The sequence below is a fragment of the Passer montanus genome, unplaced genomic scaffold, assembly GCF_014805655.1.
Source record: "Passer montanus isolate IOZ18808 unplaced genomic scaffold, ASM1480565v1 scaffold15, whole genome shotgun sequence".
Lineage (NCBI taxonomy): Eukaryota > Metazoa > Chordata > Aves > Passeriformes > Passeridae > Passer > Passer montanus.
Window position 1 is genome coordinate 323,797 of NW_024362051.1, and position 16,698 is coordinate 340,494.

A 16,698-nucleotide genomic window follows, 5' to 3' on the forward strand; every position below is an offset into this window, starting at 1 on the left:
AGATTATGAGCATATTTAACTGAACGTTTTTCTAAATGTTACTATATTGTCCCTGAAGTCATTATCCTTTTTTTTTTTTTTAAAGAAAACCCCAAGCACTGCAGAAAGTAATGAATATAAATGAAACTCATTACCTAGGAAAAAAGAAACCAAAACAACAAACCCTTTGCATTGTAAGATCAGAAAAGTTGGCATGTAAAATATTCCAGAATACTTATGTTGGTAGCTACCCACATCTGCATTAAATGTCACCCTCCCATTACCTTCAAAGTAGGAAAACTTTCACATTCGGTGTCTGAATAACTGCTCTGGATATTATTTTCTCTTTTTAATTTTTCTTTTATTTTTAAAAAAAAATATTTTTTTTTCTCTCAAACACTGTGCTAAATGAAATAGTTTTAATTTTGTGAAAATTTCAGACATCAGTGAAACGTTCCTCACTTCAGAGGAAGGCAGCCTGCTTTAAGCAGAGTGACGGCTCCAGAGGGAGCCCATTTCCACTTTGCGCTCATCATCTCCCCACAGCATCCCCGCGCGGTGCCGCGCTCGCTCCGCTCCCATCCCGGCCCGTTCCAGGCCCGGCGCTCCCATCCCGCTCCGCTCCGCTCCCATCCCGGCCCGCTCCCATCCCGCTCCGCTCCGCTCCCATCCCGGCCCGCTCCCATCCCGCTCCGCTCCGCTCCCATCCCGGCCCGCTCCCATCCCGCTCCGCTCCGGTCCCGCCGGGAGCCGCCGCTCCCCTCCCGCCCCCGGCACGGCTCTCGGCGGGCCGCCCGCGCCCTCTCGCGGTGCGGGAGCGGAGCTGCACACGCGGGTGCATCCCTGCATCCCTCCATCCCTGCATCCCTGCATCCCTGCATCCCTGCACATCAGTGAAACGTTCCTCACTTCAGAGGAAGGCAGCCTGCTTTAAGCAGAGTGACGGCTCCAGCGGGAGCCGATTTCCACTTTGCACTCATCATCTCCCCACAGCATCCCCGCGCGGTGCCGCGCTCGCTCCGCTCCCATCCCGGCCCGTTCCAGGCCCGGCGCTCCCATCCCGCTCCGCTCCGCTCCCATCCCGGCCCGCTCCCATCCCGCTCCGCTCCGCTCCCATCCCGGCCCGCTCCCATCCCGCTCCGCTCCGCTCCCATCCCGGCCCGCTCCCATTTCCAGTCCTCCATCACTGAATCCCTGCACGCCTCCATCCCTGCACCCCTTCATCCCTCCATTCCTGCATCCCTCCATCCCTGCGTCCCTCCATCCCTGCATACTTCCATTCCTGCATCCTTCCAGTCCTCCATCCCTGCACGCCTCCATCCCTGCACCCCTTCATCCCTCCATTCCTGCACCCTTGAGTCTTTGCATTCCTTAATCCTTCCATCCCTGCATCCCTGAACCCCTCCCTCCATCCATCCCTCCATCCATCCTTCCAGCCCTCCATCCCATGTCTCTGCATTCCTTCATCCTTCCATCCCTGTATCCCTCCCTCCATCCATCCTTCCAGCCCTCCATCCCAGCACCTCTCCCACTGGAAGTGCTGCCACAGCCAGCTTTGCCTCCACATTGAGCTTCCACCCGTTTCTCTGACAAAAGCATCAAGAAAAAAAAAAAACAACCAAACAAACAGAATTTGCCTTATTAGCCTATTTGTCTCAAAAATAATTAATTTTCATAGCACAGAACTTTTGAACATGTAACCCTTCCTTTTCCCCACAAAACCACACAGGACCTACCATTGTTTTAAATAACTGGTTCACTTTCTTTCTTTTGAGGGTTTTCTTGTCACCGTCTGAGGTGGAAGGGAACACTGGCTGGCTCAGCCTGTGTGAGGTGATTGTTTCCTCAGATGCCACAGTGCTGACAGACAGAGTTAATCCTTAGGATGGAAACAATATTGGTTACACAAAACAAAACCAAAAAAGGAGAGTCAGACTGCAAGACAAAGCAGAACTCAAAATTGTGAACTACTGCAATGATTAGAAAAAAAGGAGATATTTTTAATCCAACTATAACCCTAGAATAAAAGAATTAAATAATAGGGAAACAATAAACTTCATTACATTGAAACGGAACAGTGGAAAAAAAAACCAATCTGGCCAAAGAATTAAAAATAGATAAACACATGACAAAGAAGTGGGCCATGGCAGCCTGTTGTGTTGTGCTAAACATCTGTTACAGGCATCTGGAAAGAGAGGGGCAGTGAGAGGGATAGATGAAATGCAGGCTAAGAAATGGGATGTCCTGTGGAGCAAGGGGCTAAAGGAGACTGAAACTGGGCCTGTTTTCTCTGTGTGCCCCAGCCTGGAGATGAGCTCCAACTTCAGTCACACCTTCCCTTTCCTTTCACCCATCTTCCTGGAGGCAGCTGTGTTATCTATCTTTCTTCCCCTGCCTCCCTGGTGAGGGAATCTGTGGGATTTCTCTCTGGCTTCAAAACCAGGAGTTGAAATCCTGTTATGGGGCAAGCTCTGGGAATATTCATGCCCCAAAGCACAGCACAGAGCATTTCTCCCAGTTTCACACGCTGGCCTTGGCTATGAGCCCTTGTTTGTACTGCTGAGACCCTACAGAGGAGGGAAGCTGAATAAACCTTGCCTCTTTCTAGGCAGCAGGAATGCTCACACTGTACAAGGAAGTGAAATTTGGAGCTCCAGGAGTAACAGAATTTGCATTTTGGCACAAGGCACTACAGAACTACTGGTGTTACCCAGCATCTGGAGCAGTACAGCCTCAAATGCACAGCATGCTCTTCATCTATAATCTTTGTCCCAGTGGATTTCACAAGGGTGGAGCGAGCTGCCAGCCCTGCTTGGAGCAAACCCTTCATTGCTGTTTTCCTAACAATCTAATAAAGTTCAGACTTCTCACCCTAGGGTAAGCACCTTACCTGGGATAGTTGGCATAGAACGACTGACAGTGCTCATCTGCTTGAGGACAGAAGTTTTCTGAGGTGCCACCACATGTTCTGAGAGATTGGTGTCACTCATGAACTCGTGTTTCCTTGACAGCTGTTAATTAAAAGAGCCACAACATTAATGATGGACTGAGACTTTGGTTCATGTATCATATGAAATACAATCTAAAAACATGCAACATTCTTGCAGATAATTTGTAGATAGAAAGAAACTTACCATTCTACATAGACAAAAAGAATTCTAAAAAAGTTACAGAAGTAATCTGTGATCTGAAATCTGAATTCCTACCCTATTTTCAGCATAATACCATCAGACAACTCTGGGTGTGATCTGCAAAGTAAAATGAAGTTTTGAAAGCATTTCATTTTAATTCCTATTGCATTAACATGCCCAGCTTGGCTGCTGCAAAGCTTTGTCACTGCTTTGTTGAAGCAGAAGAAAATCCTCTAACTCAATACACAGTGGGATTCCCACAGTTTGGTGTATGTGTTATCTAATTTCATCAAAAGCTAAAGGTGTAACTTGGTTTTGTATATCGGAGCTTCTCAAAGCACGACTGTGCTTTATCTCTCTTTTGCACAAGGACACGCAGTGTAAGACAGTCATAATCATCCATGAGTTTCTCTGTGCTTCCCCAAACAGCCTTGGCTTTCTACTCCATTCATTTTACCTTTGATGATTCCTTCAAACATTTTTGATCAAATTATTTATGCTCCCTCCATGTATTTCAACAATCTGTTACTGCCTGGCTTTTTAATTTAGATGGGGCTTGTGTATTTAGAGGACATACACTGAAATCAAATTCTCCTGAGGATTGAACTCTGTGTATAGAAAAGGCCCAGTGTAAGTGACATAAGTCACTGGAATGATGCAGCAGGGCAATAAAAGCCCTTGGATGATCTGTGGAGCGAGAGATGCCAGTGCTTCCAAACTTCAGTCTGGCACCATTTAAGGAGCAGTGTTTGCAATCTTGCAGTTTCCTAACAGCTGCATGTTCCATAACAAGGTACAAAACGTACAGGGCTCATCACTTTTGAAATAGCCCTGACTGCGAGGAGCTGCCGTGAAATGTCAGCACAGTCAATTGCCTCTCCACAGGAAAGCAGCTTAACCCTCCCCACACAGTGCTCCTTTTTCAGCTAACCAGGCTCCAGAATCTGCAGCCTCGGAGCTCTGCTATCTGTCACCAGAAGCCAGGAGAGATGATCTGATTTTCTCACTGATTTGTTTTCCCCACAGCATCTTGCATGTTTCATTCATGGCAGGGCAGATCATCTCTGCATCCTGCATCCTTCCCTTTATGACAGCTGGAGTTCTCTGGGATATATCTTCCCTTTTCTAAGGAAAGGAGTAATGTCCTCTTTTTCATGGATTATGGAACACTAAATCAGTAACATACACATTTCATGTCAGAGACAGAAATATCAGCTGCTGTCTTCTCATCAGCAAACACCACACTGCTTCTTTTTGTTCTTTTTTTGGACCTTCTCATCTTGACTTCAGGATGAGGATTATTTTGTGGAGCAGGCTCCTCTGATTCTGCTTTTCCTTGCTTTGGTAGCACTGCTTCCAGATCAAAGCTGCAGGAGCAAAAGAAAGAAAAGTACTAGTTGCTGAGTGATATTTTAAAAGCTGCTGGTATTCTGATGTCATTTCCCCATGAAATATAAATGCAGGTCATTCTTTCCTTCTACTTTCTAGGCAGCTTTGCAAACTGCTGGCAAGAAGTATCTGATGTGCTTCAGCAGGTGGCAACTGGAGATACAAATAAGATGCCTTCCGGCAGTGTGACACCACCTTAAAATGTAGCAAAGAACGTAAAATATTAAAACGAGCTCAAATTGCTGTTTAAAGATTTGTGCATCAGCTTAAGAGCTCCTGAACTCAACAGAGCAGAGCTCACATGGCAAGCTGATGTGTGGTGGTGCTGAAAGCAAGACAGGCTGGTCTGGTTGTACAAGGACCAAAGGGGAACAGAGTATTGCTGTCTGTTGCCATGTTTTAAATGCATTCTCCTATTTATTTCACCATATTGGACAAGAATGCACACACTCAGAGATTAACCCCCCTACCACCTTCTCTCTTCCTCTAATTTTTACAGTTTAAAAATTGGGCTACTTCTTGTTAAAAAAAGAAAAAAACAAACAAACCATGAAATTGGTGCTGTCTTTACTTCCTTCTCAACCTTTGAGCATGGGACTGAATTTATGTTACAACATAAAAATTGATAAATCAAGAAGTGTAGTCTCTCTGTTGAACTGTGCTTCCTAGAAACAAATTAGCATCCCAAGAACTAAAAGCAGGTGCAGGATGCCCTGTCAGGTCCTGTCAGAGGAGTCCTGGTGTACTGCAGCACACAAATGATGTTGATCTGCTCCACACTTCTGGAGGGCAGCAGGAATCTCAAAGAAGAACAAGGGCTCTTAAAAACCAACCCTTCCACATTAGGGTCATACACCACTGGACTTTTTCAAAGTGAACTACTCAGAGAGATCAGATGTTTAAAAAATAATCAAACACTCCTGTAGATATGATATCTTATGAAAAATCCTCTGCTAGGATTTTTCCTGTCCTGAGGAGCCGAGAGCCTCAAGAAAGAAATGTAAACAATAACTATGTGCTGCTGTGGAATGCCACAGGTACATCTTTCATTAGTCCATGTAAATTGGTTTCAATCAGTGACCAATCCCAGCCACCTGTGCCAAGGCTGTGAGCAGTCACAGGATTTTGTTATTGATTCCTATTCTATTCTTGTCTTTGTAGCCTTTGGATCCTTCTTCTCTCTCTGTTCTTTTAGTATAGTTTTAATGTAGTATTTTAATATAATATATAACATAATAAATCAGCCTTCTGATGAAAATGGAGTCAAGCCTTGTGTCCTCACACAAGGGGTCTCAGCCTAAACAAGACACTCCTCAACAAGTTCAGTTTTATATGTACCTTGTTTGGGAAGAAGTTCTGTGTGCCTGAAAGATAATTTATAAAGTGAACTAAACAATTTGTGGATGAAAAAGCTATACTTGTAATTTTTCTCTCAAACTTAAAAGTCTCTTTGTTTTCCAGTGTTGCAGTTAAAATACAACAGGCAAAACATTTTACATTAAAACAGACTTCACTAAAATCTTCCACCTCCTTTTCAAGTTTGTAAAGGTTGTTCCTTTCCTATTCACATTTTACAAACAAAAGATGCTAATTAAGTTAAAAGCTATTTAAAAACAAACTTGTAAAAACTCCAGATCTTGGTGAATTTTTGAAAAGTAATTTAGTTTTTAAAATACTTATTTTTTGAAAATGAAATAACACTTTTTTTTTCAATGACAGTTGAACACATTTTGTCTATTAAGATTGAAACACTGTTGTTTTCAGCCTGGAGGAAGTGATAGCTACAGTGAAAAATAATGTTGGTATAGTCTGAAAAGGCTGCTGGTGATTATAATTCCTTTTTAAAAATCTTTTTGTTTCATCTCATAAAACTGATTAAAAAACAGGACTGAAAAAGAATAGTTATTTCTAACCAAGTGTGTTTGTACCAACCTCTCTGAAGCAGGTTTCCTGGGCGTGCTGCAGTCTGAGCTGATGGAGCACATGGAGATGAAGGATAACTGACGGTAGGATTTCAGCATCGACCTCGGCCGCCCCAGCCTCTTGTCATCAAACTCTGGCTAAGGATGCAGAGAGAAACACGTCCTGAAAAACACTCTTAATTCAGCCTCCTCACACAGGCCTTCAACACTGGGCAGGTGTTTAGCACCTGGCATTAAAGACGTTGTCTGCTCCCATTAATTACTGTGATTTATCCTGGGTCTGGATGAGTTCTTGCTCTTCAAACCTCCCAAACTCAATTCACAAAGTAGATTCTCTGCAAAATTTTAAATAAGTTGGGTTTTTTTAACCCAAACCTGCCCAAACCCTCCCAAACACAATTCACAAAGTAGATTCCCTGCAAAATTATACACGTCCTGAAAAACACTCTTAATTCAGCCCCCTCACACAGGCCTTCAACACTGTGCAGGTGTTTAACACCTGGCATACGTTGTCTGCTCCCATTAATTACTGTGATTTATCCTGGGTCTGGATGAGTTCTTGCTCTTCAAACCTCCCAAACTCAATTCACAAAGTAGATTCTCTGCAAAATTTTAAATAAGTTGGGTTTTTTTAACCCAAACCTGCCCAAACCCTCCCAAACACAATTCACAAAGTAGATTCCCTGCAAAATTATAGGTTGGGTTTTTTAAGTGCTGGTCCCTTGAAAGTTTTGAAGGGTTCAAGCAAGAGGCAAGATTTCTGATTGTGGATTACAGCCTCTGTTATTGCAATTAGTATTGCAATAATACAATAATAATATATTACAATATAATTCTAATTATATAATACTGTATTATTATAATAATAGCATTACAATATATTATATGTAAATATATATTATAATATATGCTATATTACATATTATTGCATGATAGTGTGTCATAGATTATATACTATATGATATATTATAGATTATATAATATAATGTATTATATATAATATATAGTAATAATATTATAATATAATATACAATTAATAATGATAATATTACACAATTTCAAGTAAATTATTGCAATTTCAGCCTCTATTATTGCAAACCCCCCCCATATTTAGATAGATATATAGAAATTTCATCATAGAGGTGTATAATGCAGCATGTATCCCAAATTTAAGTTAGAAACTTGCTACTCCCCCATAACAGAAGAAATAAATCCTATTATAAAATCACCAGTGCTGAAAGCAAAAATATAAAATCATTTCCAAAGCAACTGGCATTTAATCACAAAAACCAGGCAATGTCATTCTTGCTAGCCTGCATAACTCAGATAGAATATTTTATTCAAGAATTGTCTGGGGAGTTTGTGTTCAGAAGTTATCCTTCAATTGCCAGATATCTCAGTTTGTTCTCAACTAATATTTATAGTATTATACACATGACAGGTTTTACTTCACAACACAGCTGGAAGTGGCTGGCACAGGGCGACATCAATTGCAGATCAAAGCCCTGAACCACTAAGAAAAATTACAAAGAGAACAAACATAAGAACTTGCTTTTACTTTCTCAATCAGGCTGAAAAGACTTGAAATTTAAGTCGCAATAAAATATAATAAAAATCTCCCAGAATGAGGAATATTTGGTGTGTCAGAGAATTGAATCAGCTCTTGGATAATACAACTCAGATCCTACAATCTTTATATCACAAGAAATCCCATAAGCAAAAAAATAGCATGTTTTTGTTTAGAAGAAGATGTGTGTTAAATAAAGAGAAATTGGAGTACAGGTTAAAAGGAGAGTAATACCAGTTCTCTGGCTCCATATTGTTTTTCCACTTTAACTTTTAAGTGCATAAAACATTCTTCCATCCGGTCATGGAAAGGACGAAGATTATCAGAAACTCTTCTTTCATGAATTTTAATTCCAGCCCCAAGGAAAGGTATCTTAAGAGGAACAAAAGAAGAAAAAAGGTGAGAATTTTCAAGTGGGTCCAACAACCTCTTTGGCTCTGTTTAAATTACCTGGGAAATCAACTTCAAAACTCTTCCTGTGACTGGCAGGTGGATTTGCCCATTGATCTCAGCTTGGAGCAGCAGACACAAGATGGAAAAGGCTCATGGAAAATGGGTTTTCCCAGCAAATTTCTGAAAAATGTTAGTTGCCTCACAGAGGCCGTTTCCTCTCTTCTATATATTTTAATGTTACTTTTAACTTCCCTTCTGCCACTAACCTTTTCTAACTTTTTGTGGTCAGTCAACCCCACTGAATTCACTGAGTGATTCTGATGGCCAGAAAACAACCACACACAGAGCTGTGGTGGGCAATGACACAGGAGAAACTGTAAAGGTACAACTCAAAACAACCCTCTGCCACAGACAGGGACAATTCCATCAGGTTGCTCAGAGCCAACCTGACCTTGGATGCTTCCAGGGATGTTTCTAGTAAGTACAAAAAACGAGACATTGAACATGAGGAGAAACACCTTGAGCCATTCATTTCTGATAGTAAAATCCCAGATGAATTCCCACTATTTATTACCATCCCTCTATCTATTTATTGATAGCAATGATTTCTATTTGGCTAATAGAAATAGAATGGATAATTTCTGAGGTCATGTTCATTTCTGCTCCATTATCATTATCAGGTCAACAGAAAGAGCCATTTTCCCTTGAATCTCAGCAAAAATAGTTTTTTCTGCTACCACCTTCCCTAAGTGCATTTTCCTCCTTGAGGACAAAAGAGTTCTGCAAGCTGGTTGTCTTATCATATATACATGGTGTATAAAATAACAAATAGTAAAGCCAAATAACCTCAGTGCTGCCAGTATAGGGAGAATATTCAGTTCTCCTCTGGAGATACAGATAAAAATATTTACTTATAGTCTTCCATGCTATTTACCACACAGAAGACACATAGCAGAAATCCTGAAGGGTCACTGAGCATGAAAATAATTCCTGAGAGCAGCAAATACTCCATTAATGTTTGTAGTGGAAAAAACCCCAAACCAACCTCCACAAAAACAAACAAATACTCTAGGAAAGAGTTCTTTCCAAGAGAGTTTCTGACATTTGCCAACCCCAGAAATTCATGAAATCATTATGACTTTTGTCATGCTCTCAGTTTTCTCTTCAGGAATACAACCCAAGCTGGAAATCCCATTCCTTTTAACTATACATGTAGCCTGCTATATGTGGCTTTTGATAAACCATTCCAGATGATGTGTTGTACATAATGTCTTTCAAGGATTAAAAATAAGTGGAAATTACACAATCAGCTCAATGCTGTGTTCTCCTGCTAGACAGAAATGGAATAAAGAACCCCCAGTGAAGCCTCAGTGGTGGCTGTCACTGAGAAATTACCTGCCAAGCAATCAGATCTTTGAGTCTGTTCAGCTTCTCTGCATCCTCTGGATGCTGTCTGATATATTCTTCTGTAAAAAAAGCCTTAGACAAAAAAAAATTACAGTCCATCATTTTGACAGGTAAAGAAATCAAGCATTAATCCACAGAGCCCAGCTGGTGATCATAATATTGGTCATCAAAGAGGAGAGGCACATGCATGGTTCTCAGCCAGATGCTGCTGGTATAATTTCTCTTTTTATCAGCTGGGAACTGAGGTGCACTTTTTAAAAAGATGTATTTGGTCTTTATCTAGCACTTCTGACTTTGACACCCTTATCATGAAACCAAATTCTTGTTTCTTGTGTTAAGTTTACAAACTAAAAAGGCACAGATTTGGAGTATCGTGCTGTACATCAACTGATAAGCTCAGTTATTCTGGTTTGACTTCAAAGACAGAGGTGACCAGGAAAGGAGGATATGAGGAACTGATGGAATGATGGTTTTCCTATTCCCCATCCCCACCACACTGCCATTTTAAAAAAGGATGTAGGAGGATTATGAAATGATGCACCTGAAAATGTTTGCAGTGGGTCTAAAGCTCCTACCTTCTCATATTTAGCAAAGCCACCCATAACAGCTGGATCAACAATTCCATTCAGAAGCATGGAAAGTGGATTAATAGGGAGGTTCTCATCACTCTGGTACTGGTTAATCATCATCAAAATCTTTTCGTTTGTTGTGGACATAGTCTCAATAGCATTCTCTAAAGGACTAATTGTGCACTGAAAAGAAACAAAAGACTTCTAAGGTTCATAAAGATATAAACAGGTCTTTTTGCTTTTGTAAAACTCATGCACATTAGCAACAGTTTTGCAATTCAGCAAACCCACACAGACTTGTTCAATTCTGAAACTATAAATCAGGCACAAGATATATTGATCCTGTATTGAGCAGTAGAAAGATTAAATTTAAATAATAACGGTTTTGAATGTATAAAAAGAAGCAAGTGTAGCCTTGTTGATAATTTTGCAGATTGGTTTGCACATGAGGGTTCAAGAGCAGCAGGCTGGACAGGCCCTGAGCACATCAGTACTCACCCGTGAAATGGAGACCACCTCAAACCAGCGCAGGATTCCTGGGAGTTTGTAGGCTGTAACAAAGGAGGTCCTCTCAATCCACATAGACTGTTAAGAGACATAGCAGGAGAAAATGATACTTCAGGATTGAAACTTTCATCTTTTCTGCCTTCTGAGATGTCAGAGTGAAATGGATGTAGATGGAAAACATGTATATTTTTTGAATAAAAAGACACTGCAAACTGAATCTAGCACAGTGATTGAACAAATAGTTTTCCTGATTTCAGATTAGGTCATCCTCAGGCACCAAGCCTGCCCAAAGCAGGGGAAAAAGAAAATTACCTTTGAATCTTTTAGTCTGTGTCCCTATTTTCGCCATTACAGATGGAATGGCTGTCATTAAACAATCTGCTCTCGCCTCTACCCAGATTATATTTCCTCCCTCCACATTCAAAAGGTATTTCTGCAATTAACAGCAGTAATAGCCCTATAACAACTTGCCAGATTTCTGACCTTTATTTTGTTCCTCTCATTTTTCTTTTCTGAACAAGACTGGCTGTTGGTATTTTAGAATACTTTGGAATAGCCACTGTTTCATTTACCCTGCTGCTCCTTATTTCAGTATCAGCTCATCAAGAAATAACATAATGGATGTAATGAAGACACTCCAGCTGTCCCAGTTTCCACCTCTTTAAAGGAAACATGCATCTTATCTATTGTCCTCAGCAATGAAAACATCAACAATTTAGCTCTTGTAAAACCATTTCAAGGTATTTTCATAAATGGGCCCAAAACTCTCCAGTTTGCAAAGGAAGCCAAGGTGCATCTTGAGTATTGACAGTACATTTTGGGATGTCAGAGTAGAGTTTGTGTCTGAAGTGTTGATTTAACAGCAGGTAGGAAGCTCTTACATGAAAGTGTCGACTCTGCTAATCAGCACACACATAACAGAAATTGTACATTTTGGAAAGAAATGGCTTTTCCCAGCAGTATGCCAGGAGCACAGCTTCAGCCATAAGGCTTGGATGGGGTGCTTTTCAAAACAAACCATAAAATACCAGATACCTGTAAAATAAAAATACAGCCACCACATTTCTATGCTTAACACTGAAAAGTAATTTATGGTGCTGTAGATTTCTTAGAATATTGGAAGTATGAAGGCCATTCCTCAGCATTCCAGCATTAGGCATGGGAGTACAAATGACATAGGCAGTTCTCTCACGAGGTGAGATTTCACAGGACCCGTGAAAGCAGACAGCACTCACCTCATTGCCAGCCTGGCCCCTGATGGAAATGTTGCAAACTACAAGCAGCAAAGCATCTGATATTTATTTACATGTCACCTCGTTTCCTAATGAAAATCTGTACCAGAAAATGTTCCTGCTTAACACAAACAGGTTGAACATGTTTAACTGCTTAATGTTTGCCTGCAACTGGAACAGTGATGTATAATTAAGTACACAGGGGTAGTGCTGAAACAGAAAAGTCTTGCATTTGGTTTTTTGAACTAGATCTTAAAGTTAAGGTGTCTATAATGAGTAATCTTAGCCTAACAAAGGAGCTAGGATCAAAATTCAGTCACAGTTACCAGAACTACATCCATCACCTTGTAGTTCATTTACTTACAGCAAATTCATTTTCAGGGTCAACAGATCCTTTTCTGACTGGTCTTGAATAGTGGAACCTCTGCACATTGTTTGACTTATAAAAGCTGAAAGATTTAAAAATTACTATTGTAAAATACAGAAACCAGAAATTAATGGATCTTTTTTATCACAGAGAAATATTTCATTTTGAGTAGTTGAGTTTTTAATTAAAAGTAAGTTTACTGCTCAGAAAAAAAAGGACTTTACTGGAAACTCAGAAGGCAACTACTTTATCTATAAATCAGAGTCAACACACAGTATTTTATAAGTATTAAGCTTTAACTTGTTTCTGAGTATATTTCCCAGGTATAAAAATTCCAGAACTTCCAGATTAATGTTCAAATCTAAAGGAGGACCAGAAGAGATTTTTCCTCTCCTATCTTGCTGTGGCACATGCCCTGCCTGCCAGCTTTATCCTGGTTTATGAAAAGAATAAAGTCAAAAGAACTGACTGAGCAGAGCAGGTATTTTCACCTGGAGTGGAACATGGCACATGAAAAAGCAATTTAATCTTGTCCAACAATCCTGCTCTCAGTGCTGAACAACATTCAACAAATTAAACTACTGAAGCCATTAATAACAATTTCTTGAGATGGATAATAGAATGTATATAAGTGCTTGTAGAGGGGTACACCAATGTAAAGAATCCTTTGCAAATTCATGTTAAATTCATGTTATTCCTGTTAAATTCTGTTCTATTCAGCTAATGTTTCATTCTCCATCATTGTGAGCACATCTTTCCACTAAACTTGCAACTAGGCTCTTAGCACTGGGATTGCATAGTTTTGGCTAAGTATTTTGCTGTCCAGAGAAACATCTCTACTTTGGGTGTTTAGTATTTGTTTTAGAGATGAATTAAATTTAAACCTTTGTTAAGTAAAAGCCAATTTTGCAGAAAAAAAAAAATCTCAGAAATCTCTTCCAGTAAAACTGAACTATGTTTTGAAAGCACAGAAAAAACAAATAGAGTAGCCCCAAACATCTGAGTTAAGCAAACCATGGTATGCTGGTTCATAGGAAATTATGATTTCTGATCACTGCTAAGATTTTCTTCATGAGAAAAGAAAAATAACTGGAAAATACTGCCACAATGAGTCAGATCCCTTTATGCAGTTCCATCTAAAGGAATATATTGAAGCTCTTTGACAGAATAAATGCATTGTCAACACCTAATGTAATGAACAATTAAATGCCCAGTAAAGTAAACTCATAAAAGTAAATCTTTGAGCCCAGATGTAATCAGCAGTTTGGTTGAATTCTGCAGCTGAGACAAACCATTACAAAACATCCCCTATGAGCAGAGATTGTACTTTACAAGGAACACTTTGCTACATCAACTGAAGCAGTTTGAAGTGTGGCTGGCTCTACACTAAAATCTGGCCCAACACGACCACATTTATAATCTGCTTTTCAGTTACTGATTTTAAAATTAATCAGGAGTTGAAATTAATTGAAATTAGATGAAGTTGCAGTTAGAACCACAATTTTTTGTGGCTTTTTGGGTTGGGTTGTTTTTTGGTGTATGTTTGTTTATTTTAAAATCCTGTCATACCAGACCTGTGCTTGGATCTGCTTTATTTACTTTGGTGTATTTGGGGAGGTGATTCTTATTTTTCCACTCTGAGTCAGTTGCTGCTTCAGTAAAGATTCCATAGAGAGGGCTGCAGAGCAAGGGCACAATTGGTTTGGAAGCATCTCTTGGCCAGTCTGTTCTCAAAACACTTTGCCCAATTAATTTCCTTTATTCCTTTACAAAACCTGTTATAAGTTTGGTTTTTTATAAAGTTGGGGTTTGCTTGTTGTGGGGGAAGGGAAGTGTCCAGGACTTGGTGGGGGCTGGCGGTGGAAGGTGATTGGACCAGGGCACTGACCAATCACTCGACGCCCTGAGGAAATGATTGGTCCAGAATGAACACCAGTAAGGACCAATCAAAGCGCCTGAATTCCACCAATCGGTGCGCGGATCCAAAACCCACCAATCCTGGACCAGGGGTAGTAATAAAAAGGGGGGTTTTCAGTTGCTTCGGGGGTTTTCTTTCGGTTTTGTTGTTAGTACTGTGCTGTTTTGAGCTGTTGTGTAGGGATTCTGGGCTTATCCCAGGTCCCTTGTTCTTGCTGGCTTATTTTTTTTTAATAAACGAGAGCCTGTTTCAACTTGCTCTGGAATCTGGCCTCGTTTGGAATTTTTAACAAAACCCATATTCCTTTGCTCCAGCAGAAACAATTTTGCCACTGGGTATTCTGCACTGGACCAGACAAGATATAATAAGATTCTTTCATTCAAGAGCCTTCATTCAACCACTCCCACACTGCCAGTCACCTCCAAGAGCCCTCTCCCCACCACTTGTCTGAGAAGCTGTGTTGAAATCTCAATAACTCCAACCCAAAGCACAGATTCCATCTCCCTGCCCTGCATCCATGAGTTATTTCTCCAGTGGTACATGGGTACAAGCTCTTCCATGGAGTTCCTGGGGAATATGCAGGACAGACTGGATGGAGCTCTGAGCAGTGTCCCTGGGGGCTGGACTGGGTGGCCTGTGAAGGTCCCTTCCCTCACAAACTGTTCTCTGATTCTATGAATACATAAGTCACTAAGTTAAGACAACAAAAACTCCAAGATCCATTGGCAAATAACTGACTTCACAAAATAATGGTTGTCAATTTAGGAATCTGGACTGATTTTCATTATACTGTCTACTACAGAAATTCACTTACTTTATTATTTGGTCAGGCACTGCCTTATTTTTGAATCTAGGCTGCTCCTCCAGGACTGGCTGCACTGTAAAACATTGAATATCTGAAAGTGTGAAAGTTAAGGGCATGGTATTAACTATTAGTATGAAATACTGTAGGCTGCAGGAGAAATAAAAAAAAATAGTAATAATAAAAAAGACAATTTCTGATGAAAAATCTGAAGCATTCAGGGCTTCATTTCTGGAGTTTCCTTGGCCAAAAAAGGAAAAATCTGCCAGTAGTAACCAGTGAATACATATTAATTCTAAACTGCATATTTTTATTATTTCCTGAGCTAGAATATCTACAGCTGAATTTATCACACTGACTCATTCATTAAATTTTTAAGCTCAGGCAACTTACAAAAATAACATCAACCACATCTGATGTTAAGTTTCACTGTGTAGCTTTAGGCATGCATAAAGTCATGATGGTTAACATTTCATTTTGAAATCTGTAACTGAATAGCCCTTTTACTTGAGATTTCCTTTCTCTATAGAAGTGTTGTTTTTAAAATCAGAATACTGTATTTGTAAGTAAATATATCACATTCTTACATATTTCAGCATGTTTGAAACTCATGCCCTCTGGTTAGATCCTTTTGCATAAGTGCAGAAGTAGTGCCTATCTCCTGCTCCTTGCAAATAGATGAGCAAATTCTACCTTAAGGACTGAAACATGTGTTCTCAAAAAAATAAAATTAATTAGTTAAGAGACAAGTGAGACTTGGGATAGCCTGGCTTTCAAGCTTAATGTACTATTTTAGACAAGCCTGTAACACTCCCACTTCAGTCCCAACAGTGTGAAAACAAAGTATTCTCTTTTTTCCTCCAGAAAGTTCCATCAGAATAGACTCAAGAGAGTATGTGAAGTGTTACAACATTACCTTGAAAATTAATAAAGGAAAATCAGCATGCAAAAACAAATGTCTGATACAATGAGGTGATCTCATATCTGCTCAGTCAGTAGTGACTCAAATCAGAAGAAAAAGATAATCAGAGTTATTCTAACCAAGAAAAATTGAGGCCATTCTAGAAGCTGGTTAACAACGTTTGTAAGTTAATTTTCCTAAGAAAATTTCTGAGGGACTTGGGACGTGTTTACGTTGCCAAGAAATTGAGGTGACACTGAAGTGTGGTGCCAGTCAGAGCAGTGCTCAAACAAGACATGAATTAAACATCAAGACACAACAGCTATGAATGTGAGGTAACAGAAAATTTGCTGCTTTAAACTGAGTGTCTTCAAGTGTATGACACTGGTTTTGCCATTTGAAGAAAATAAAGCTAAACCATGTATGAACTACAATGAAGTTTCTTCCCTGAAGGGCTGTCAAGCCCTAGCACAGGCTGCCCAGGGAAGGGGTTGAGTCACCATCCCTGGAGGGTTTAAAAGACATGTAGATGTGGCACTTGGGAACATGGGTGAACAAGGTTTATGGTTGGACTCAACCTTAAAGGTTTTTTCCAACCTAAATGTTTCTATGAC

At 40.1% G+C, this 16,698-nt stretch overlaps 1 protein-coding gene across 3 annotated transcripts in view; it reads right to left on the reverse strand.

Annotated features, from left to right (window-relative positions):
* DOCK2 (dedicator of cytokinesis 2) overlaps positions 1-16,698 on the reverse strand; it is a 161,073-nt gene that overhangs the window by 1,498 nt on the left and 142,877 nt on the right. For 2 of the 3 annotated variants that reach the window (XM_039701678.1, XM_039701677.1), the window contains 10 exons: positions 15,196-15,277; positions 12,461-12,545; positions 10,856-10,942; positions 10,364-10,540; positions 9,777-9,860; positions 8,223-8,360; positions 6,432-6,559; positions 4,297-4,477; positions 2,870-2,990; positions 1,716-1,858 (listed from right to left, as the gene is read on the reverse strand). In XM_039701678.1, the coding sequence (XP_039557612.1) occupies positions 1,716-1,858; positions 2,870-2,990; positions 4,297-4,477; positions 6,432-6,559; positions 8,223-8,360; positions 9,777-9,860; positions 10,364-10,540; positions 10,856-10,942; positions 12,461-12,545; positions 15,196-15,277 (1,226 nt within the window). Of the gene's footprint in view, positions 1-1,715; positions 1,859-2,869; positions 2,991-4,296; positions 4,478-6,431; positions 6,560-8,222; positions 8,361-9,776; positions 9,861-10,363; positions 10,541-10,855; positions 10,943-12,460; positions 12,546-15,195; positions 15,278-16,698 lie in introns of those variants that run through there. The other variant, XR_005626705.1, reaches the window with a different exon arrangement.